General features: G+C 38.5%; 1 protein-coding gene across 1 annotated transcript in view; it reads right to left on the bottom strand.

The window, feature by feature from the left end:
* Positions 1–19,167: 19,167 nt before the first annotated feature.
* LOC143177129 (synaptic vesicle glycoprotein 2B) overlaps positions 19,168–23,912 on the bottom strand; it is a 77,665-nt gene continuing 72,920 nt past the window's right edge. The window contains exon 11 of the mRNA XM_076374925.1: positions 19,168–19,376. Within this exon, the coding sequence (XP_076231040.1) occupies positions 19,300–19,376 (77 nt within the window). The 3' untranslated portion in view covers positions 19,168–19,299. The remainder of the gene's footprint in view (positions 19,377–23,912) is intronic.

Below are 23,912 nucleotides of genomic sequence, written 5' to 3'. Positions count from 1 at the left end.
CAAACGAGCTCGGCAGACCCAAAGCGACCATGCACCTATGTTCGCCTAGTGGGAACGTCTTTTCGAATAAAATTCGCCGAGCACGCACAATTTATGACCGAAAGAGCCCGTTACAGCAATGGGAAGCGACCTTTAGACTCTGATACGACATGTTTAATGTCTAGAAAACTAGAATTTACTTCTTCGGATTGTACCTGACGTTTGCAAGAATTGTGCGATTATATAAAGAAACTGCTGTTCGATACGGTTTCTTTATTACCTACCTATCACATGTGCGATGCTTTAAATGCTTGGAGCTGAAGATATGGTAGACTGTGTACCGTATTTGAAGCGACAAGTTTCGCGACTCTTGGCTAAACCTGACGAGGACACTTCTCGCACGACTGTGCTTTCTAGGTGTATAATTGTCAAAATTGGTGCGAAGGTGATGATCAGACGAAACCTTGACGTTACCAAAGGTTTCATTAATAGCACTATTGGCGTGGTATTGTCTGTTTCCAGATCTATTGGTGATAGGAACAACGTTGGATTGATAAAAATTGTTCCACCTTCGGGATCGGAATGCACAATCTAAAGGATTACCGTGAAATTTGAAGTAATAGATACGACTTTTATATTTCGAAAACAGTTTCCCGTATCGCTTAGTTATGGAATTACTATTCATAAGAATCAGGAACTTAGTCTCGATATTGCTATTGTGGATGTTGGAAACAGTGTTTTTAGTTGCGGGTAGGTTTACGTTGCGCTTTTTCGCGTTATGTCATTGAATGGTCTTCCTCTGATTAATTTCGATCCTCACGCTGTAAAAGCCAATGAACTGACAATTCTGGAGCAAAATTGCAAATCTAATTCACCGGTTATAAAAGTTACGAAAAAACGAAGATCCAAAGTTGCGGATCTTACGTGGGTAACGTGATGACGCGATTTTATGTGTGCAAGAAAGATTTGATGAAAAGAACATTGATAATGGTATGAAGTGGAATGTACATGGATTTTTGAATCTGGATAAAGTGTCTTGTTACGCAAACGCGACAGTGCAATGCATGTTACAATGCGTATCGATAAGAACGTTGTTATGGCAAGTACATAATTCCAATCCGTTGAGTGAATTGACTATTTCATATTTGGTGATAAATAAAAGTTTAGATACTACGAACATTAGACATTTCATCGGAGGAAAATTTTCTCGAAATGTACAGCAAGATGTTTCTGAATTTTTTGTGGCTTTATGTACTAAATTGAAATACCTTAAAAGTAAGGTCGAGCAGGAGATGTTCGTAATTGTCCTGTATAAAAATTGCGGTTGTACTGATGTCACTTTGTAACGTAATTGCAAGAGTACAGGTGTTAGCGTGTCGTAGAGACAATCAGATGTCAGTCCTAAAGTGCTCCCCTTATCTTGTATACCCTTCAAGCGTCCAAAACTATACTTTCGTACGCTTGCACCAGACCATAATTCAAACTCCATTTTCTCCGAAAGGAAGCGTGATATGAAACATTTTTACTCCACATTTTCGTCTTATTTTTTCATGTAGAATTACGTCCTTCCCGCTTGTACTCTCAGTTCTGGGATACCCTGTATATCCCACACAGCACCGAATATTGGAGATATATCTCCTGAATATTTAAGATTGAGAACTGTTGAGCTTTAAACTCGTAATTTCTTTCATTTCTTAGATTGTATGACAGATGTCACTAACATATATGAGAAATTTTGCACGTGGGTGTATGCATCTGTGTATGTATTATTGCGAGCACCGGGTATGTCTCCACGGCCTGGTACGCTCGCAACGAAGAATAGGAAGATGTTCGAGGAACGTCAGAAGAAGACAGAATTCTGACAGTTATCAGAGAGTACATAGCAAAAGCTACATTTGACATACGAGCCTTGTATATAAGACTAGTAATACATAAGATTGTAAATAAACGAAGTGTATCTGAAAATAATTGTGTGATGCCGTGGCGATTACGGGACAGTAGTGGGCGCGGGGAGCCGCCGGCGCCTCCCCAAAGACGTAACAGTATGTATGGTATAAACCTGTAGAATGAGGTGTAACAAGTATGTTAAAAATAATTAAAACAATTATCCGTAACAATCCTTATTTTAAGACGGGTATTGGGCATAATACATGTAATATGGGAATTTTAAGTTTATTTTTAATCACCGAAGCATAAAGGTAATTATACTTTTGTTTCTATTAATTGAGGAAAGTATTGTATTATGAAAGCGTAAAACACATGCAAATTCTTTTGTTTCTGCAGGCGCTAGTTTTCTTTTTCCTTTGTAATTCAAAATTGAATTACGTTTAAATTAAAGAATGAATTTCCATTAATTTTTGTAGCAATTGAAAATAAACTTTTTTGGGTTCACGCAGAGAAGACCAATTTACAACAAGAACATTCCAGGAAATGTTCTGGAGATGTCACTACAATAACTCTATGTCTATTTTTCCGAATATTCAAACAATAATAACAATAATAACAACAATGTAATATAACATGGCAAAAGTAATTATTAAATGAAATAAAATTATTAAAATGATACAAATCTCCCTAATACGGTTGTACATACAGTTCTCAAATACTTATTTTTAGCAAAATCAGGAGCGTCCAACAGTCCAACTTCCTTTTTCAGGGAAATGGTATTGAGTATTGGCACACTATCTAACAGTAAGTGACCTCGGAGGAACTAAAATCCAACATGGTAGAACAAGCGGTGCTTTCTGAATATAGTTATTAAAAATTAGATTTTTATTTTATAAGAGAACAAGACATTATTTTTGTTACTGTCAATTTCAAAACAGCGTTATTACTGAAATTGTAAGTAACAAAACTAACTCACCTTGTCCTTTTCTATTCTGTATATGTATCTAGAATATAATGTAGATGAAATAAGGAATACGACTATTTACAAAAATATAAATTTTATTAATTCTTATTTTTTATTTTTTTTTTACAATATTTAATATAAACTAATTTAGCCAGCTTAGTTTTTTTTTAAACTGTCCTTTTCCCACATAATATTTCATTAATATTGTAACATAAAGTATAACAACGCATATTACTGGATTGATTAACGGTTTCAGAAAGCATGTTACATGCGTACTATATGTAAACGAATTAATATCTAATCTTGCATACAGAGCCGTTTCTAAGATAATATGTATAAAACTATAATCATTAGTACTGTCTAATTGTTCGTAAAGTACAAAAGCATTACAAATAAGTACAAATCACAGGAACTATTCAGCCACCGAAACCACGCGAGGAAGCAAAATGGCTACCCTAACCTAAGCCAAGCTATCGCAGTCAACGGTTACAGCAGTACCACAGACTTCAATACAGGGTGTAACAAAAATGTTGTAGTTCTTTCGATTAGCGTCAATTGTCGATTAGCGGCACGGTTATTTTTTACTGGTAGTGCAGTAACGTGTGACAGCGAGGTTGAAAGGCCGATGTCCAGCCGGAGCCTCGTAACTACGGACCATGTCCTAGATGCAGTTGAAGAAGATGCCACCGTCAGTGTACCCGATTTGAGCCGCCGCTTAAAGTAAGTCACAAAACAAGATAAATGCAGTAATTATTAATTAAGGAAGGAAAGTTTTATCTGATAATTGATGTTTCTGTATTTTGTTCTAGTGTAAGCCACATGACGGTGCACCGAATTCTTAGGGAGCACTTGCTACATTCGTACAAACATGTACAGGAGCAGCATTTACACCCAGAAGATTACCACCAGCGGCTTGAGTATTCTAGGTGGCTGTTGGCAGAAGTAACGCGGAATCCGTCATTCTGCAAATGCATTTTGTGGACAGATGAAGCCCTTTTTACAAGGGATGGGTACTTCAACTCCCATAATCTGCATGTGTGGAGTGACGAGAATCCGCGAGCACTTCGTCTACGAGCAGCACAAGTCTGCTGGTCGATTACATTCTGCCTGACAGGCTGGACGGCTCAAGGTATAAAATTTTTGTAGAACATGTTCTGCTGGATCTCATGGATGATATTCCATATGACATTCGACAGAACATGTTCTATCAACACGACGGTGCTCCGGCACATTATAGCCAAAATGTCCGCGCCTATTTAGATGAAGCCTTCAAGGACAGGTGGATCGGCCGCGGCGGTCCTGTTGCGTGGCCCCCACGGTCACCAGACATGAATCCGCTGGATTTTTTCTTCTGAGGCTACCTAAAGATAATTTAATTATTGCTACTCCTTTATCCTTTTTACTTATTTTACTTATTTCTGTTATAACTATTTTTTTACTTACATTTTGCATTTGTTTTACCATAATCATTTCAGAATGAGGTGTACCGTCAACCAGTGGAGACGCCGGAAGAAGCAAGTGCACGCATTCACGGTGCAATGGCTAACATTTCGCCAGAAATGCTTAAAAAAGTTCAGCGGCAAATAGTTGTGCGTGCCCAAACATGCATCGATACTGGCGGTGGTTATGTGGAACACCTGTTACATTGAAAATAATCGGCCCTTTTCGACGCCATCAATTACTATAACGTAGGAACAATTCGTTCCATGAAACAAAAATAAAAAGGTCGTGACAAGTGATTAGTGGTTGTGCAGTGAAGTGTGCTGACGACACAGAGGTCTAAGAACTGATTTTATTTTGCATAATTATTGCAAGTTTCATTTGTGTTACAGTTAGCTGCATTGTTATGATTAGGTTATATCTTGTGTTAAGTTCTGCGATTGTTCCGATGTATATGTGATCATTGTTGTCGTTGTTATTAACACTGCGTTGCGTTGCGCCAATGGTTGCGTTATGTTCAGCCCTATAATTGTATAGTATTACTGAAGTCTGACCCGGGGTAGGGGAAGTAGAATAAGGCGCACCGCGGGGTCAGAATAGGGGCTTTTTACTTTGAGAGAGGCACGGGTGACTGACGGAACGGTCGGGAAACGGGGCTCGTGTCTTCTTGACGGTTTTCGGGCGTGGACAGTGGTTGAACATAGCAGAGTCGTGTTAATGCTCCGATCAGAGCAACCTTGTGCCAAGTAACACGACTCGATGTAATCACTCGATGGCAAGAGCTCATATCTTGGGAGGACATTCAGGGTCTTCTCCTGAGGCGCGTTTATGCTCGGTTAGGAGTAAATGGTGCCAACAAACGCGTCTCAGCAACCAGCTACCCGATGGCAAGGGTCCCTAAGAAAGGCAAGCAACTGGGAAAGGTTCCAGTGGATAAAATGGGTGCAGCCACTGTTCGCTGATCTTACCGGTTCGCGAAAGAGTTAAGACGACCGTTTATAACTAAGCGCGGGTATGACCTATGAAAATTAGAGTTCCGTCGAATCACTCCTGTCTCTGTCCAACGTTTAATAAATCGGTCATAACAAATGAAAGTGTACTATAAGAATCCTAAGAAATGGTGTCTGAGAGTATAACCCCTCCATTTGAAATTCTGTCGTACCATGCCGTAGTGGGAATGCATGGCATTGTAACCCTACGGTGATGCGGTCCGGTACATAGGGTGTCCCACACTTTGAATGGTGAAACTGTCTTTGCATTTCAGTTGTTTTCACACTTCCAGTAGCTTTTCAGGACAAATTTTCATTGTTCAAAGTTTAGTCTCTAACTAGCTATTATTTTAAATTGATTTAGCCTAAAGGAGAATAAAAGTTAAAAGAATTTGGAGCTATATGGAATTATACGAAAAATTAAAGTACAACACATTTAACAGTGTGAAAAAGTTTTATTATAAAAATGTAAAAACATATAAACTATTCATAGTTTTTGCATGAATATTTGTATTATGAGTATTTGAATATAGATTATTGAGCTATATGCATGTCACTTTTTTTGGCGGTAAGGGAGATTACGGTGTAATGTTTTTATTCCATTTGAGGCATTAAATATAAAAATAATAAATATAAAATTTGTATGATATAAATAACCTAACAGTGTTTAGAGAGTAATAAAATATAAAATATAAAAATTTGTTTCACTCTATCGATGTATATCAACATATACTTTCTGCATATACACTGCTTTCCGCTTGGTGCGCTTGGGTTTGCCTACACTGCAAATGGCGGACACCCCACCACTCGCATCACCTTTTCCTGTGCCAAGCTACGAGCGTTAGCAGTCTAGGGTACTATCACCGACCAGATAATAATAGACATGTGTAATTTCTCAGAATAGAGTCGAATTTGATAGTTCATTCAATATAGAAAAGGAGCTTTGGCCACCCACGCTTTAGTTCACATACTATGTGTTACGAATTAAAACATTGTAAAAAATGTTATTTTGCATAGTTATACATGTGGACACGTCGTTATAATGTGGAGACAAAAGTAACGACGTATATATATACAGGGTGTAACAAAAATGTCGCAGTTCCTTAAAAGGGGTGATTCAGGGGGTGATTTGAAACAACTTTTTCCTTAGCGAAAATGTAAGATAAGGGTTCGTTAACGAGTTATTTACGAAAAACACCGGCCAATGAGAGCGCGAGTTTGCCGCCCGAGCGACCGCGGTAGCGTTGGGTACGCGCGCTAGATGCTACGGTTGTACTCCGAACAAGAAAGTCGTCATACATCGAAGAAAATAGCATTAGTATGAAAACTGAAAGCGACATAATAAATAATACCGAGTCCTTTTTTTGTGTATCACTTGAAGTGAATAATTACTTAAAATCGAGGAAAACTACGTGCAACGTAAAAACACGAATATGTAAATTTCTTATTTGCATAACGTATAAACGAAAAAGCAATACAACGAAAAATAAAGGAAGAAGAGGACAAACTTCACCTGTAGTTTGTAAACCTGTGTCACTGGGTCACTGTACCGATCCTGGTCATCGACCGTCGAAATGGTTTATGCTAGGGCACGCGTTTAGGTAATTTATGGCTTTATTGCTTTGGTTTCGAAGGAGACATGATCTCGGAGTGTCCGAACAAGGAAGGTCTGAGGTGTTTAAACTACGTGGGGGTACAAGGAGCTTCTTTGGAAAAATTCTACCCTACCATAAACCATTTCGACGGTCGATGACCAGTATCGGTACAGTGACCCAGTGACACAGATTTACAAACTACAGATGAATTGCATTTAATTCATTAATGATTATTATTTTTTAAATCTAACGCAGACTACTTTCAACGTTTCTATCTTCAACGTTAATTCTCCAAGTCTCCGTTCATTTCTTTTGTTGCATTGCTTTTTCGTTTATACGTTATGCAAATATTTTCATACGAATGCTATTTCCTTCGACGCATGCCGACTTTCTTGTTCGGAGTACAACCGTAGCGCCCAGCGCGTACCCAACGCTACCGCAGTCGCTCGGACGGCAAACTCGTGCTCTCATTGGCCGGTGTTTTTCATTAATAACTCGTTAACGAAGCCTCATCTTACATTTTCGCTAAGGAAAAAGTTGTTTCAAATCACCCCCTGAATCACCCCTTTTAAGGAACTGCAACATTTTTGTTACACCCTGTATATATATGAAATATATATATATGAAAGTATAATATGTTCTTTTACATAAAAATAATAAACTAACTAATTAAGAAGACCATGAAAAACAAATTCCAACTTAAATAATTAAATATGTTAGCGTGAACGTATTTTAAGAGAGAGTTTGGGACGGTTAGCCGAACGAGAACGTGTCTTTGAGGGATTTATGATAGGGTAATAGGGTGTTAGTCTGTCTGTGGCTGGTTGAAGGTGCATGATATTAAACAGTCCCGTTGGCAACTGATGGCTGATGGCTACGTTTGGCCTCCCAGCTATCGGGTGTTGTGTGACTGTTTGGAAGAAGAGCGAGTGTTTAAAGAAGGGAAGCGTCCCGACACCGTATTGCTAAGGAATGGGAATATTGTTCCTAAAGAATCTGGCCACGGAGGGGGGGAAGGCTATGCCTTTTGATAACAGGACTGTGATGAACCCCACGACACTTACCCCAAAATCGTCGTCTAAGGAACACATTTCTTATTCTTCGTATTTTTCTAACAAATAAATTTCAATACAATTTCTTACAAATTTATCCAAACAAATTGAATAAGAGGACCATATCTAAATTTTAAAATTGTTTGTTATTATAAACAAGAATCTAACGGATTATTTCCAGTTCTATTTAAAAGATCAGAGCGTTATTTATAGCAAGTTATCTTGCGATTAAATAATTCAAATGTTACGAATATTAAGAAAGTTAAATATATTTGTATAGATATCCTCTAGAAGAATATAGAAAAAAATATAGAATCTCGTTTAAAAAATATGTGACCTTGAAATCTCGTAAAAAGAATGACTGGGAAAAATTCTTTCCATTGTTAAATTACTAATAATAATAATAAACAGGACAAGTATGTACGTGCTCTCATTTAGCTTGTTTATATATTATAATTATTATGTTGATTTATTATTACTATTTACATAAAATTATGTTTACAAAAAATAATTAAGGGGTTACATTACTTTGAAAGTTTACAAAGATTGCAAGTTAAAGTAAGTTATTATACAACTATTACAACATATAACAAATATTGTTTCTTAGTACCATGATTTTTTTAGTTATATACATTAAGAAGTTTTTATAGTTTAATAGTTCAAATCGTTAGAAAATTGTACTGTTTAATAGCTTAATACATTAAAAAATTTAAAACTTTAATATCTCAATGGCTGATACGTAGAGTATAGTTATTATTTATGTAAGTAGTATATTTAATTATACTAATACATAAAATTCAAAATTTTATAATCTCAACAAAGTTTTTACTGCCTTAGCTGTATATACTTTGCATTTTGCATTGTTTTATTGTATTCCTTTCTTCTGTGTTATTGTGTCAAATATATTTATAATACAATTTTAAAGTTAATATCAGACTGTTAATTTTTATTTGAATTAAAATTTTCAAGAAACTTAATAAAGGAATGAAACTTAAATAATTGTATATCTTATTTTCTAAATATTGCAAGCAAAATGATATAAATGGGGCGATTGTGTATTTTTGAACGACGAATCCACCTATGTAAAAATTTTTTAAAAATATCAATTATTTAAAAAATATATTAAAAAATAGTATATTGTCGTTGTTTTTACTGATAACATGCTGATCGATCGTTTTGCAAATTTGTATGCAAATACTATGAACCAAAACACGAAACACGGCTAAAATAGAATTCTGAATTTTTACGTTATAAACAAAATAATAACATTCCTAGTTAAACTGCATTTTGTGCGAAATTGGGCTCTGAAACGAGTGATTTTACGAAAAATATATACCCCTATAATGTTTTTGTCATTATGTTATGATACATGTTGTTTATTCTTCACTAAATGTATAAATTATAACATTGCTAATGAATACTCGCAACGTCTTGCACTCGTTGTAAACAGTACGAGAGGTTCAGTGTGAGTGACCCTTGCATCGATGAAAAAGTAGCAAGTAAAGGTGATTTACAAATCATTATTCTTCAATAGTTATTATTTACTATAAACAAACAATTGGAATTGTTCCAGAAGTTACAGTTTAATCCACTAATTTTACACGAAAGTATCTTAGTTGAGTGTGAATTAGGCATTCCCTCATAATCTGTAGGTGCCTGGTTCGAATCTCGTGGTAGCTTTTAATTTTTTTTGTTTTCAATTTTTATTTTAAATAATTCTAATTTTTGTATACCTTTTCACAGATTACAATTATACCACTCAACTCAATTCACCAATTTATTATTGGGACTAATTTTGTCAGTTCGAAGGTCATTTACTTCCATGTAGTATATTTTGAGTAAAAGCATTATTCAAATTTGGATCAGATCGAATCCAAAAAGTTGTAAATGGAGTCGATATTATACAAAACATTGTAAGGACATATGTTTTTCGTAAAGCCACTCGTTTCAGGGCTCAATCTCACACAAATTGTAGTCTAATTAGGAATGTTATTATTTTGTTCATAACGTAAAAATTCAAAATTATATTTTAGCCGTATCTTGTATTCTAGTCTAAGTTTTTACACATAGAAATCAGAATTCGTCAATGATTTTTTAAAGAGAAGAAAAAATGGAAGAAATAGAAGGAGGTTCTAGGGTAACATTGGATACAAGTGATTGATGTGACAATATTGCTGTGTGTAACATTGAAACTTTTTATTCTTATTAAAAGGATTACATTTGAATAAATTAGAAAATATTTCTATATTACGTAACATTATAATTAGTCTTGATTAATGAACATTTATTATAAATGTGACAGTTTGTGTGAATCTCATACGAAAATGTTGTTTCTTAAACCACTTTCATAATTTTGGGCACATATGTATTGTTTCATTCGTGATACTCTTTCTTTCTCGCTCGCACCGTCTTTTTCTATATTCCGTATGAAGCAAAATATCGGCTCAAGGCGTATTCAGTAGATATTTACTGATGCATAAAATTGTAATTGATGTGGCAACAGCGTGACAGAACTTTCCTACGATGCGATTTGGCAATTATACCTTCGCACTTCTCATTTGTAATTCAACAGGATAACGCTAGATGCCACATTATCAAATGTCTTATAGGGTTATCGTTGTATCAGCAGCCCTATTCTGCTCTTGTTCTTCTTGAGTGATCAGTGCGTAGGGGAAGCGTATAAAGAAACTCAGTCAAGTAATCAAAGTCACGTTTATTACTTGGTGCGCTTACAAAGGAAGCCGGGCACGCTCTCCGCTCTGTCTGCCTGCGTACCGCGCGCATGCGCATCGCCTTTCCCCTACTCCCCATACTTGGGAGTACGGAACGCTGGTCCCCACAGTCTCATGTATGAATTATATGTTTTCACTAATGCCCGTTTCTTCGCAACAGCGCTTCGATCGATTCGGAGTAGGCCCCGAAGGAGTCTGCCCCCTTAATTCCTTTTCCGAGTAGCTGAATCAAAGGATTTGCTTTTACTGAATAATTCGAAATGAAGCGTCGATAATATCTGGTTAATCCAAGGAATTGTTGAATATTTTTTTGTGATCTCGGTGTCGGAAAATTTCTTACAGCTTGGAGTTTTCTCGGATCAGGTCTTACTCCTTCTGATGAAACTATGTGTCCCAGATAGGTGACTTCTTTGCGAAGAAATTCGCATTTGCTGGTTTGCAGTGTAAGTCCATGTTCCCTGAGACAGTTCATCAGTTTCCTGATCTTGATCTCGTGTTCTCTCAGTGATGATGAGTAAACCACGATGTCATCAAGGTAGACAAACAATTCTGATCCTTGAAGTCCCGTTAAAATTTGATCCATAAGACGTTGGAATGTTAGTGGTGCATTCTTCAATCCGAATGGCATACGCACACATTCGTAATGTCAATACTGTGTTGTGAAGGCAGTCTTTTCTCTGTCTCGTGGATGCATCTCAATTTGATGGAAGCCATTGGCTAAGTCAAAAATTGAGAAATATTTGGCACTTCCCAATTTGTCCAAAATTTCTGTGATTTGCGGAAGCGGATATTTGTCACTAACGGTTTTCTCATTGAGTGCTCGGTAATCGATGACCATACGCCAACGTTTATTCCCGTTCGCATCCGGTTTTTTAGGCACAATCCACAAAGGTGAATTGTAAGGTGAATTGGATGGTTTAATGATTCCTTGCGACAGAAGCGTTCCCACCTGTCGTTGAATTTCCTCGTGATGTATAGGTGGATATCGATATTGTCTGGTGTTAATCAGAACGTCATCTGTAACGTGAATGGAGTGATAAAAATTTGGAACTTTGTCTAATTTATCTCCTGGTAGATAAAATTTATCAGAAAATTCTTGAATAATCTTCCTGATATGTCGTTGTTCTTCAGAATTAAGATGATCGGTTTTTAGAGTGTTCCAAATATGTTGTGTTCTCTTCTTGTCTTGAACATCATCTGATTGATAATATAACACTGAATCTTCATCAGAGGTGTCGAAGGTGTCATACGGATGCAAGTACTGTGGTTCAAAGGTTATTTCCTCTTCTTTTTCTCCTGTATTTGTAGCCATAACATAACCCATACCGTTTCGATTAAGGACCGCAGCTTCACCAATGAAAAGATTCTTTGGTGTTTTTAAACGCGGCAGATAACCTTTCCTAACTTCCGGGTTGGCTATGTTTAATGCTATTGGCTGCGTCGTCCTTCCAGGAATTCGATGTTTAGTTCTGGTAAGATTACGTCGTGTTCCTGTCTTCATGTAATTACAGAAATGGATAGGTTTAGTCGGCTGGCTGCGTATGACTAACGTCTTGTGATAATACGAGATTTCGGCTTTTTCTTGTAGTAAGAAAGGACTTCCTATGAGGCCATGGGCGTCAATAGGCAGATTTGTTACTACGTAGAAGTGTGCTGGGATTCCATTGATATGAAGCGTAGTGGTATCCAACGTACGAATGATGGAGCGAGATAACCCCGTTATCTCGATTTCTTCCCTCGAAGTGATTTTGGTTGTATCTGTCAACGTGTCGAGAACTACAAGGTTTACGGAAGCTCCGCCGTCAATGAGGAACTCTCCTTGTCCGTTTTTCATTTCTGGAACTTTGACCCTGATTCTCGGCGTTGGTGCTCCTTTGTAAATTATTGGTTCTTGTCGTCGAATCGGATGGTTCTTTGGCGATCCTTTTTCAATACACTCACCGTGTCGCCTGTACGATGAGCGCTGTTGAAGTTTAAATGTTTCTGTGAAGAAGGTTGAGGTGATTTGCTTCTACGACCATACTTTTCGTTGTCTCTGCAGGTTTTTCCGTCATGCCCTTTCACACCGCAGTTCCAACAATATAATTGTGAAATATTGCTAGGTTTGCTGGTCCGATTGTCTCTTCTGTGGTTATCCTCTTTTGTTGATATATTAGAAGAACAACTGGACGAACACGAAGGATGCTTAGACGAAGTTAAAACTGTTTCGTGTTCCGGCCTATTTCGGTCGTCGTAATCAGACTCCGAACCCGATGTGCTTCTGTCACTTTGGTAGTCGTTGCGATAACGCAAAGGAGATGGTAAATGAGAGTATCCACGTCGTGAACTATGATTCCTTTCACGACTTCTTCTGCGGCTACAGTAGTCCTCTTCGTAGTCGTAATTTGTCGATCTGTCATCAATGATGCGACGACGGTTTCGTAAACGGCGATCCACTTGAAGAACAGCATCGAATGCGTCCTCCAGACTGCCGTGTCTTTCACCCAAGGATGCCATTCTCCATGCTATTCGTTCCGGCAGTCTCTCGAGGAAATTTTCAACCACGTCTTCTTCTATTTCCTTAATTCTTTCTTCACTGTTCGCGCCGTACCGATCGCGAATAGCGGTTCGAGTACAGTGTGCCAGGTGACTAACTCGATCGATATATTTTCGAATAGTTTCATCATTACGAATTTTTAGACGAGCAATTTCTCTTTGGAAATATGCGAGATTACGTCCTGGAACGTAACGTTTCTTCAGATGTTTTAAAAACTCTGATGCGTTAGAGAACGTTTTATTTTGTATGCTGATCCTCGCGGAACCCATAAGTTTTGTTAACACAATTTTTAAATACTCTGATTCCAAATCTTGTGGAACTAACGCTAACCCGTTTTCTACGCTCTGCGCGAAAACCGAGAGAGGCGGATTTTCTCTGTCGAAAATCGGAATCGACGATGTTGCGAATTGAATGCAATTACGCTACGTAAGTGCAGCCGCAGAATTAGCCATGGAAAGAGTTAAACTCGCGATATCATCTTGTGCTTGTGCCATGATGAATTCTTTAGGTGATTTCCAAAACTAATTCACAAACTATATGGGAAACAATGATACAGCCGCTAAGGCGATGAAATAATCTACTGGCTGAGTCTATGTAAAGACTCGTCGGTAAACGCACACAGAATAACCGAAGTTCTAAGGCGTTATAAGAATAATTTCCCTCGGAATGGTTAAGGCATAATCTAATCAGATTTTCTTTGCCACCACAATCCTTGGTTGTAGTTCAAACTACTTTGAATATCCTCGCGAATTTAAGCGTTTCCCTAAGGAGCTTTTTTGGACGCGGAGCCAAAGAAATTTTTAAAAATCCAATCCAAAACTATCCAATAAGAAGGGAATTTAATTCAAATGGTATATTCACAGAAGTGAATCGCACCAACATAAGAACGTTAACGTATCCCACCGCTGTCACCAGTTTTGTTACGAGCCAAGGGCTAGATAGTTTGACCGAGAGCCAGAGTTTTTGGAATATTGTTATTGTTTCGTGGACGAACCAACGGGTAACTTTGCACTCGTTGGGAGACACCTTAGGTTTTAGGTAGATTTTCGTGGACGAACCGACACTCAACTTGGCGAGTATCGGGAACCACTAGGATGGAATAAAGATTGTGGACGAACCAGCGAGTAACTTTGCATTCGCCAGGAGCCACGGGACGTGGACGAACCAGTGCGCAATGGCCAACACCGGGAGCCACTTGTAGGTTAGGAAAGAGACCTTCGCAAGGATTGCGAAGATGTTAGTATAGCCTAGTAATTTTCAAATTTATAATATATCTCGAGCAGTAAAGATATAATATTTGTGGGATCGTTACGCGTTCGCTTTTTATTGGATTTAGGAAAGGTTTTGATTGAATTAAGTCCAATTTGACAAACTTTATAAAAATGTATATTATTACACGTTTAAGTTGACTCGAAGGAATACAGTTGTCGATGAGTTTACTTGTCGCGGAACTAAGTTCTCTCTCTAGATTACGCACAGAGGTATGCGGGGGACGCGTCGTTAAGACTACGTTACAGTGAATTTACTTTACGTACTGCACTCTATGATTCTGCTCGAAGGAGAGCTAATGTTCGATCTTGCTTCCAATCTAAGCCGCGTACTAAACTCGAACTGGATTACGAATGAGCCCCCTAGACCGAGTTTAAAAGGCCTCTGGCCTTTTTATAGTCAAAAATCTATGGGAAAATGGTGGGGACTCGGCTGCATCGCAGAGTTTCCGAGAAAAGTTGAATGATGTTAGTTTCAAAGAAATCTATTAATTGGGTGCAACGGAAATGCCTATCGGCCCTTATATGGTGACTTCCAGGCAAAGTCAAAGGTCAACGGAAGAAGCTTTGAATTGAGCCCTTTCATAGTTACTTTACGTAACTCGTCTGGACTCGTAACAATTGCTTCAAACTGAGTATCCCTGTAACCTGGTATTTTGACAACCTTAGCATTACACCAACCGAGCAGGTGTCAAACGTGTGTCGATGACCGACTTAGTATATAATTCGCGTTTTAAGAATAGATTTCGCCAGAGTAAGCATCAATTGCGGCAGGTCATTCGGCCCCACCATTCGAACAAAATTCCAATCAATTCCTTTAAAACCTGTCGCAACCTTTGTCTCACGCCGATTCCTTTACCCAAATTCAAGTAAGAAATATTTCGCCCGTCCATAGTCAGTGTCACGCGACGTAAAACCGCGAGTGAAAACCTTTGTAAGTCTCCTAACGCCGAGCCATTAGGTCTTCGTTACTCGCTACCATCATAGTTATAACGTAAATCAAAGTAAAGGCTTACACAGTATTGCATCTCTATTAAAAATATTAGAGAGTTAAGAATATGGAGACAGTTCTTTAAGATCAGGCGTATTGTATAAGTCACAAGAGGGCTTGGATCTCATAGTAATGTCCGAGTAGATGCAGAACGAGATCATAAAAACAATTCGTCAAAAGGGCCATTTCGCGGATAGGGTTACAGAAAAACAAGTCCAACAAGAATATTTTAAACCAAATTTACAGTACAAAGTCAAATAATGTATCACGAATTGTATTTCGTGTATCCTAGCGAATAGGAAGAATGGTAAGCAAGATTTTCTACACCCTATCGAGAAAGGGGATGTAACCTTCTTATAATTATGTTTTAACGGTCATCGTCGATTTCAGCATTTTAACAATTGCAAAATCCTTTTTACTGTGACAATATATATGTAATTTTAGTAAAATCGTACAACAGTTCAGTTTCTTTAATTCAGATCTGATTATCCAGAAAAGGTGATCTCACAAAAGAATACACTTTTGCTGCTAGAAGTGTATTAAAACCCTTCAAGTTACGAAGCTTAATTAACTGCCTTAGCCTATCCCACAGTGGCTCCCGGCATTAGTCATATGTCGGTTCGTCTGCAAAATTCTCTCCTTTCCCGCAGTGGTTACCGATGTTAGCCATATGCCGATTCGTTCACACTGTCTTTACATTTCTAAGTTAGAACTCCCCGTAGCTTTCTGTGTTAACTATACATCGGTTTGTCTGTAATAGTTAAATGTCTTCGCTCTGGGCTTATAACGAAGGCAATCGTGAAGATCGCGTAGTTCGTAGCTCGTGCCGCTTGCCGACGACTGGAACAATTGGACTGTATCGATTTTCCGAAGCTTTCCGAAGTAGTCCAAGGGGTTGAGTTCACGTATGTATGTACATGCAGTTCGTGCAGTAATGTGTGTAATAAAGGGGGAATCACACAGTGGCTCTATTTCGTATTCATTAGGCAGCCATGTATCTGTAGGTAATACTATTCCAGAAACGAAAATTGTAATAACAGATACTGACCTGGCAATCTGTAAAAGTCACGTGACTACCTTACTCCCTTAACACGTGTTAAGAACCTTTATAAACACAAATTCTTCGATGGGACTCATATTTCAAACAGTTCCTGCTCTATCGATTACTGGCTCATCTTAAATAATGGACTGCTAACAGTCTTTTGGTCTACACTTCATCTGTGTGTGTTACCTACGTTCTTTTCCACAACCATTTCTGACGTTTAACGCTTTATAAAAATGAAATCTTAAGAAGAACAACAAAATGTATTAAGACTTTTTTCTTGTGTTGTCCCACCCCGATGTAAATATTTAAAAAATTATAAATCCTCTAATTATTAATTAACTTTATAAACATGTTATCTTTAAAGCAGTATTAATGCAAAACTAAGGCAGACTGGGCACTATGTTATAAGATATGTTGTGATCTAGTTGAGGTACCCTACAACGACTTAAAATATTAAAACGTGTACTTATACATCCTGTACGTACTCACACGCACGTATATTTTTAAAGGATTATATCTACTTATAAAATATAATTTATTAGCCAATTTTATTTGTACTACTTACGTTTCTTTTTCTTTTCGTTTCCATCTTTTTCATTGAAACAACTGGTTTTTGATATTTAATTGAAACTTACGAATATAAATATGTAGTACAACGCATAGAAATGTGTTTATATTAAATTAACTATAAATCATACTCACACTAGAAGAATATTGTTGTATTTTTATTATATCGCTTTGGAATGATCATTTAACTAATGTGTAGATATATTTCCTACAAGCTCATTGACTGGCGAAATGATTAAAATGTTATGCGTGTTGATGCGTTTAGATCCTCGCGGTAGCTCGTCGTCGCGAGACTGCCGAAATGTGGCCTCCTACCTATGATCGAGTAATGAATCAGAAATCAATTGAGATTGATTGGCCACACCGTTAGCGGCGGGGATCTTAGCCCGTGACTGATATAAATACGCGAGATCTGCGATCCGTATAAATATAAGAGAATTCACAATCATTGCGGAGTTGGAGTATGCGAATGCGCATGCGTGCGCGTGTGTGGTGTGTGAGAGTGAGAGAGAGAGAGAGAGAGAGAGAGAGAGAGAGAGAGAGAGAGAGAGAGAGAGAGACCGTGTCGAACGAAATAAAGTACTTAGTTGTCTTTATGGGGACTCTGAAACTGTCTACCCCTCTGTCCTCTCTCCCAAAAACCCCTTATATACGTATTATTTTTAAATTTGTTCATGCTATGCTGTCACTAAATTACCTAAAAATTGTATTAACATGATTTTGGTTTAAGATTTGGCTAAATTCATTTATACTGTGATGTGGTACCAGTGCATGTCACAAAGTCGAACCTTTCCTGGGGCAGGAGCGGCCTTTAGTGCGCACCATCGGGAGTATAATACGAAATAACGAAACTATCTATTTTTACGTGCGAAAGTCAAGCGTCAATGAGTATCTCGGCGACAGTGATAAAGCCATTGGCAGGAGAGAGCTGACTACCCAGCAGCGGGCTAGCAGAGAATATCTCATGGCGGTTCTTTGGATTGGGAAGCGGCTCAGGTACCAAACGCTCCAGAATTACTCCGTTTGGCAAGTAAAATATAAGAGGATGAGAGAGGATGGTTGTACGGGAACGCACTAAGTTATAGAAATCAGTCGATGTCACGCGAGGAGGGCTCCGTCGCTCTGCGTTCCGGGAAAGAAGTCCTCAACAGAGAGGCGTAAGAGCGCAGCCACATGCGCCGCATCGTTGGCAGATGGTGGAAGGAACCCGCAGGCTTTGGAGGCTCTACGTCTCGGGATCACAACCGTAAGAGGAACCCCAGAGGAATCACAGGTTAGCTCCTGTCAGTCATCGATCGTTATCGATCTGTTGTCGTGATGAATTGGTCGCGAAATCACGCGATACTCGAACGAAATCTTATTTTTCTTTTTGCGTGGAACTTTGACGAGGCTATCAGTGCGGTAAGAACTTTTCTATTTCTTCCCCTGTGTATCCGGAATTAGGAATTTCTTGTGCGAAATCTGCGTAGTGTCGGACTCCTGAAGGTCGTCAAAGGCCGTGTGGAAGGAAGAAGGCGGTTTCACGTGTGGATTACCTTTGGCTTGCGGGCTACGAACCATCGTACCCGCGGCTATACGAGCGCTTAACTAAACGCAGCGACAACGTGCGTCTCAACTTCCTCACGATCCGTAAGAACGTCTTGTAACGCGAACGACAGCGCGAGTAATGAGTACCTCATCCTCGATCACGTGTCGCGGGACATCTTGCGTGGAATAACTGCGTAACCACAATGCGTACTTTATTCGCCAGAATGTACGATTTTATTTTAACCGAAAAACTAAGTGTTGATTGGCGTTCCCGCCATGAACGAACTCGAAATCCCACAATCGTTCCTCACTCTCCGCTTGGGAAAACTCAGCCCCTCTCTGCAAGTAGTACCTAGTCCAGGTCGTGGTAGAATAACGGGAGGCATGCTGTCACGTCGGTATCGAAAGATACCTGGTGCCCTTTATAAATTCAAGGTGAACGAATTGTGTGTGCCTACTTTGCACGGTTGTTCAGGCTGGATCGCGGCTCAACCGAACAAACACGACGCAATTCATAATAAAACATGAGATCTTATACGCTACGTGAGTTAAATGTAATACAATTATAAGATACATAATTGTAATACAGTTATATAATACATAATTTTATTGTATTTACATATTTACATGATAAAAAATCATGTATCCCTATTGAATTATCAACGGAGTACTAAGACAGAATATCATATGATAATCTAAGCTATACTTAATTAAATAGTAGATGAAACTATTTTCTAACAGCATTTTTCTTTTTATCCGTTTGTGAGCGATTCCTCGGCAGAACAGTCACCAATAAAGCTGATACTGAAAAAGAAAATTCTATAAGAATTGGTGAAATTTTCCTGATGAAAATAATAACGGGATATACACTATGCATTGCATTACTAGTTTTGACAGTAACCGATTTAAAAATATTATTGCGAATAATAATTGATACAAGACATACGGATGAAGATACTATTGTTAAAAATAGTCCGATTTATAGACATACACCTAATAGCGTAGCTGAAGCCATTTAGCGGCAAAAATATGAAAACCAGAAAACAACTTAGCCGCAAAAATGTGATAGCCAGAAAAGGTATCCCCATTGGATGAAACTGAGCATGTTAAATTACTCCTGCACGTAAAATTGGTGTCTCGATATCTCAGCTCTTCCTATTCTAATTTATATGTACGTGGGCTCATTTTACGCGCACGATGATACTAAATAATGTGGCAATCATTAAAATCTATTACACACTGCGTCAAAAGAATAAATCGCTACCGAAGTTTTCTGGACGATATGGTTGCGGAAAATTATTACTAATGTATACGGTACATGTATATCTAGTCGTGTGCATAGTTCCTGGTCCGCATACCCAGCCGTGTGTACATAGGGTGTCCAATTTAACTGGAAACCCTCAAAAGTCGGGTTTCTATCGGCTAGAGGTGAAAATACAGAGGTCTTTCCCTCATTCTAAATACCTTTTAAACGCCGGTTGTAGTCTATTATTGAACTGTCAATTGTGTAATCTAAATAAATGCGAACGAATCGATTTCTTGCTAATAATGAATTTGCATCATCAGTGTACAAAATGTTTAGTTGTAAAATGTTTGCAAATTATTTGCTTGGTTTAATTTGAATTTTTCAGTTCATACCGTCCAACGAGTATGAATATAATAATAATTGGTTAAACAATGCACAAGGATTAATGTACGTGATTAATAATCGTTTCGACATAGCAATGTCATGATATAATAATTTAATAATCCTCTAACGTAACAATGGGATGATGAAACACCATATTCCTTAATTGTTAAGTATAGAAGGATAAGTTACCCAATCTGTTACATCGAGAAACATTTATTGCCTCTCGTATACTTTGGCTTATTTATAATAAATCTCTCATGTCAGGTATCTTCTCTGAGACATGGAAATTGAGTCTTCTTACTTCTGTATTTAAAGGCGAAGACGGACTTTAGGTTATCAGTTAAAGGCAATAAGTAAAGGCAACCTTATGTCGAAGATATCGGAGAACATGGTTTCTGATAAATTATCATTATTGTTTAAAAAGCGGTTATGTAACGAGCATTTGGCTCGTCCGCGAGATTCGTGGTCTGTTGGCATACATACGTGACCGACCGAAGGTCGCCTTCGGTAGAAGATTCTGTTGCCCTAATAACAAACACAGTAAATTGTCGTATGACTCGTTTTAAACCATTGCAATTGAAGTTCAAACAAGGTGAATATTGTCGATCAACAATTTGAATTCCAGGCCCGACGTCGAGTGGGGACATCGGAGCTTGAAGGAGAGAGAGAGAGAACCGTATCACATTAGATAGATACAAAAGATAATTGGCGAGCGCCACGTAGCGGCAAAATTAGCGTTTTCTGCGCTTTCGCGGAGACATACGCGAGTCTCGCAGTTATCTTGCGGCAGTAGTCTTGCGTCAGTCCTTTAGACAGGTAGATAAGAAACATCAGATAAGCCAGATCCACGGTTTCAAGTAGTTTGGTCGCCAGATGCTTGAAATCTTACACTGGCATTAAAGCTGAACGTCTGTCCCCTGCGACTAGTAAGTTGCTCTGCTCGATTTAATACGTATGACAGAGCACCTAGTTCGCCAACAGGTGACAATTTGACGAGATTTGCGCTCTTGGAATCGGGGTCTGTCTTGATCCATACAACAGAGAGCTAACGTACGTACCTTTCATCTCTGCGTTACTCCTATCATCACCCTGTTTAGCAGCAACCCCCGTGTGATGAATAGATGCACATGGCGAAGTGAACGGCAAGTCGTAGAGCCTGTAGCCATCATCAGCCACCAGGACTAGCAACTGCTAGCTATAGCGTGCCCCCCCCCCCCCCTCCCTCCCCCGCTCGCAAATGACCGCTTTCATCGGGATTCGTACGAAGCGAGCCTTTCTATAAGGTGCAAAAGCGAAGAGAAGAGGCCTCCTCCTCTCTATCCACTCGTCTACCGACGACCCCTTCCCACCAAAGGTGTGGCGGACTCGACCAGGTAGTTGGTTGTCGAGCGAACGCGCACGGCTGTTAACCATTTTGGGCTTTCGAATTTGTATAGTCAAGGCTTTCGGACATGAAGTGGTTGCAGCTGTATGCAAAACATGAGTCACCACGTTTTCGGGAAATTTAGTGTGGGTCTGGAAAGTCTCCGGTTTACGACATGTTCTCGACAGGACAACGACTGCGGACCAGAGGGTCATTCCATCGTGAACTGTCTTGAGTCGTACACCGAACTGTCGATTTCGCTACCCTCAACAAGAGGCCAAGTTTACGGGAAGTAATTGTTATTCTCATGATTCTATTTTACACGAGCCATACTCGCGCTTACCAGTGCGGTTCCACCGCTATTTTCTTTTCCAGACGCCAGCGTCGCTAACCGACGTCCGTGTGAAGCGAAGGGCCCTTCTCGCCCGGCGGACCAAACGACCACCAAAGACCAGGAGGCCCCCGCCCCAGAATTTGGCAATCAAATAAACGTCGTATATAAGTCCTTTTAAGGGCCGACTTAAATTTGATTAAGTGTACATTTTTCTTTCGAAACCCTTCTCTCAATCACCTAATCCGGACCCTGTTAGATCCCTGCGTTCAGCGATTCTAACACTTTAATATAAGCGATTCTAACAATTATTATTGAAAAATATGTTAACCAAAGAAGAATGTGGTTATGTAGCTAGCTGCTCTACTGTAATTAGTTTCATGAATTATAGTTGTTACATTACAGATGCTATTAAGGCGAGGCATCAAGTGGATACAGTATACACTAATTTTAGAGAGGCTTTGGTCTCTCATTCCGTATTACTATCTAAACTGTCTAAACCAGATTGTTAACATAGGGAGTATATGTATGCATAGATTTGATTCGAGTAATCAGAAATTTCTTCCAAACTCTGACTCTAACTCTAACTCTCCGATACGATTTTTTCCTTGGGCTCATTAACTGAATGACCAGGGTGGAAACGGTATTCTACTATTTGTTTTACAAGATGGTCTCTGGAAACAATTAGGGGCAATGATTTCCAGAGGTTTTCTCTTGGGGCACGAATAAGACTTATACTCATATACAGAAACAGAAAGGTGCAAATTGGAGAAAGCTAGCACGGGCCAAAGCTCGAAGGGGTCCGAGCCTGAGGTCACAGATAGGAGCAATCTCGAGCTAGCGAGTTCAATACGGGATAACAGGCTATCGATATCTTCCCTTCCCTTCCGTAACCCTATCAAGTTGAGACCCTATTCGAAATGTGACCAGCCCTTGCGTTCTTCAATATTTACGCACAAACAGATATATCTGCACGAACGGTCATCACGAGTAAAGCGTGAACCACTCGTGGCAAAGATTACGGAATAACGATGAATAAATCCAAATAACTGAACAATTGAATTGCCTATTTTCTGATAGTGATCATTAAAAAATATATAGCAAGTAAATATGATATCCAAAGGAGGAATACTGGCAATAGTTATTATAAGACACTTAAATATATTGAATCTAAGATTGCTTTCATGACACCATTTTTCCTAGTTTAAAAGATTTATCCATAGGAGAATGGTACTATGTTTAGTTACGATAGTGCATAAGATTTTACGTCATTCGCATAAACGAGAAACTTGCTGTTAGTAACAACCTTGCAGGTATAATTGATGATGATTGAACAGTAAGGGTCTAACATATGATACTTGAGGCACACGCGAACTAGCTAAAATTTTTCTAACATGCTTATTATTAAATTTTACTATTTGGGATCTACCTGTTACAAAACTTGAGATCCCAGAAAGAGGAATCACTAAAGCTGATAGCAGACAGTTTAAATAGTAATATGGAATGAGAGACAGGATCCTTTCTGGAACTAGAGTATCAACTTGATGTCTTGCCTCAATGACACGTATAATGTATAGATTGCAATTTATTAAACTGGTTACAGTAAAGTAGTTAGCCACAGAATTGTGTTGTTCTTGAGTTTATACATTTTTTAATGGAAATGATAATTTCTTAGAAACGATGTTCTCGAATATACTTGACATAAGGTTTTATGTATTTATCAACCTGTAATTAGCAACCAAAAGTTTATCTCTATTATGGAGTACAAGAGTAACAAGACTCAATTTCTATGCCTCAGGAAAGATATCTGCACTAGGAGATTTGTTATAAATAAGCCAAAGTATACGAAAGGCAATAAATTTACAAGTTTCTTGATGTAACAGGTTGGGTAACTTATACTTCTATACTTCACCATTAAGGAACATAGTGTTTCATCATCTCATTATTATGCTAGGGGATCATTAAATTATTATATCATCACATTGCCATGTCCAAACTATCATTAGTCACGCACAT

This window comes from Calliopsis andreniformis, chromosome 3 (assembly GCF_051401765.1).
Source record: "Calliopsis andreniformis isolate RMS-2024a chromosome 3, iyCalAndr_principal, whole genome shotgun sequence".
In the NCBI taxonomy this organism is placed as follows: domain Eukaryota; kingdom Metazoa; phylum Arthropoda; class Insecta; order Hymenoptera; family Andrenidae; genus Calliopsis; species Calliopsis andreniformis.
The sequence above is the reverse complement of the archived record's forward strand: the minus strand, read 5'-3'. Positions and strand labels throughout refer to the sequence as shown.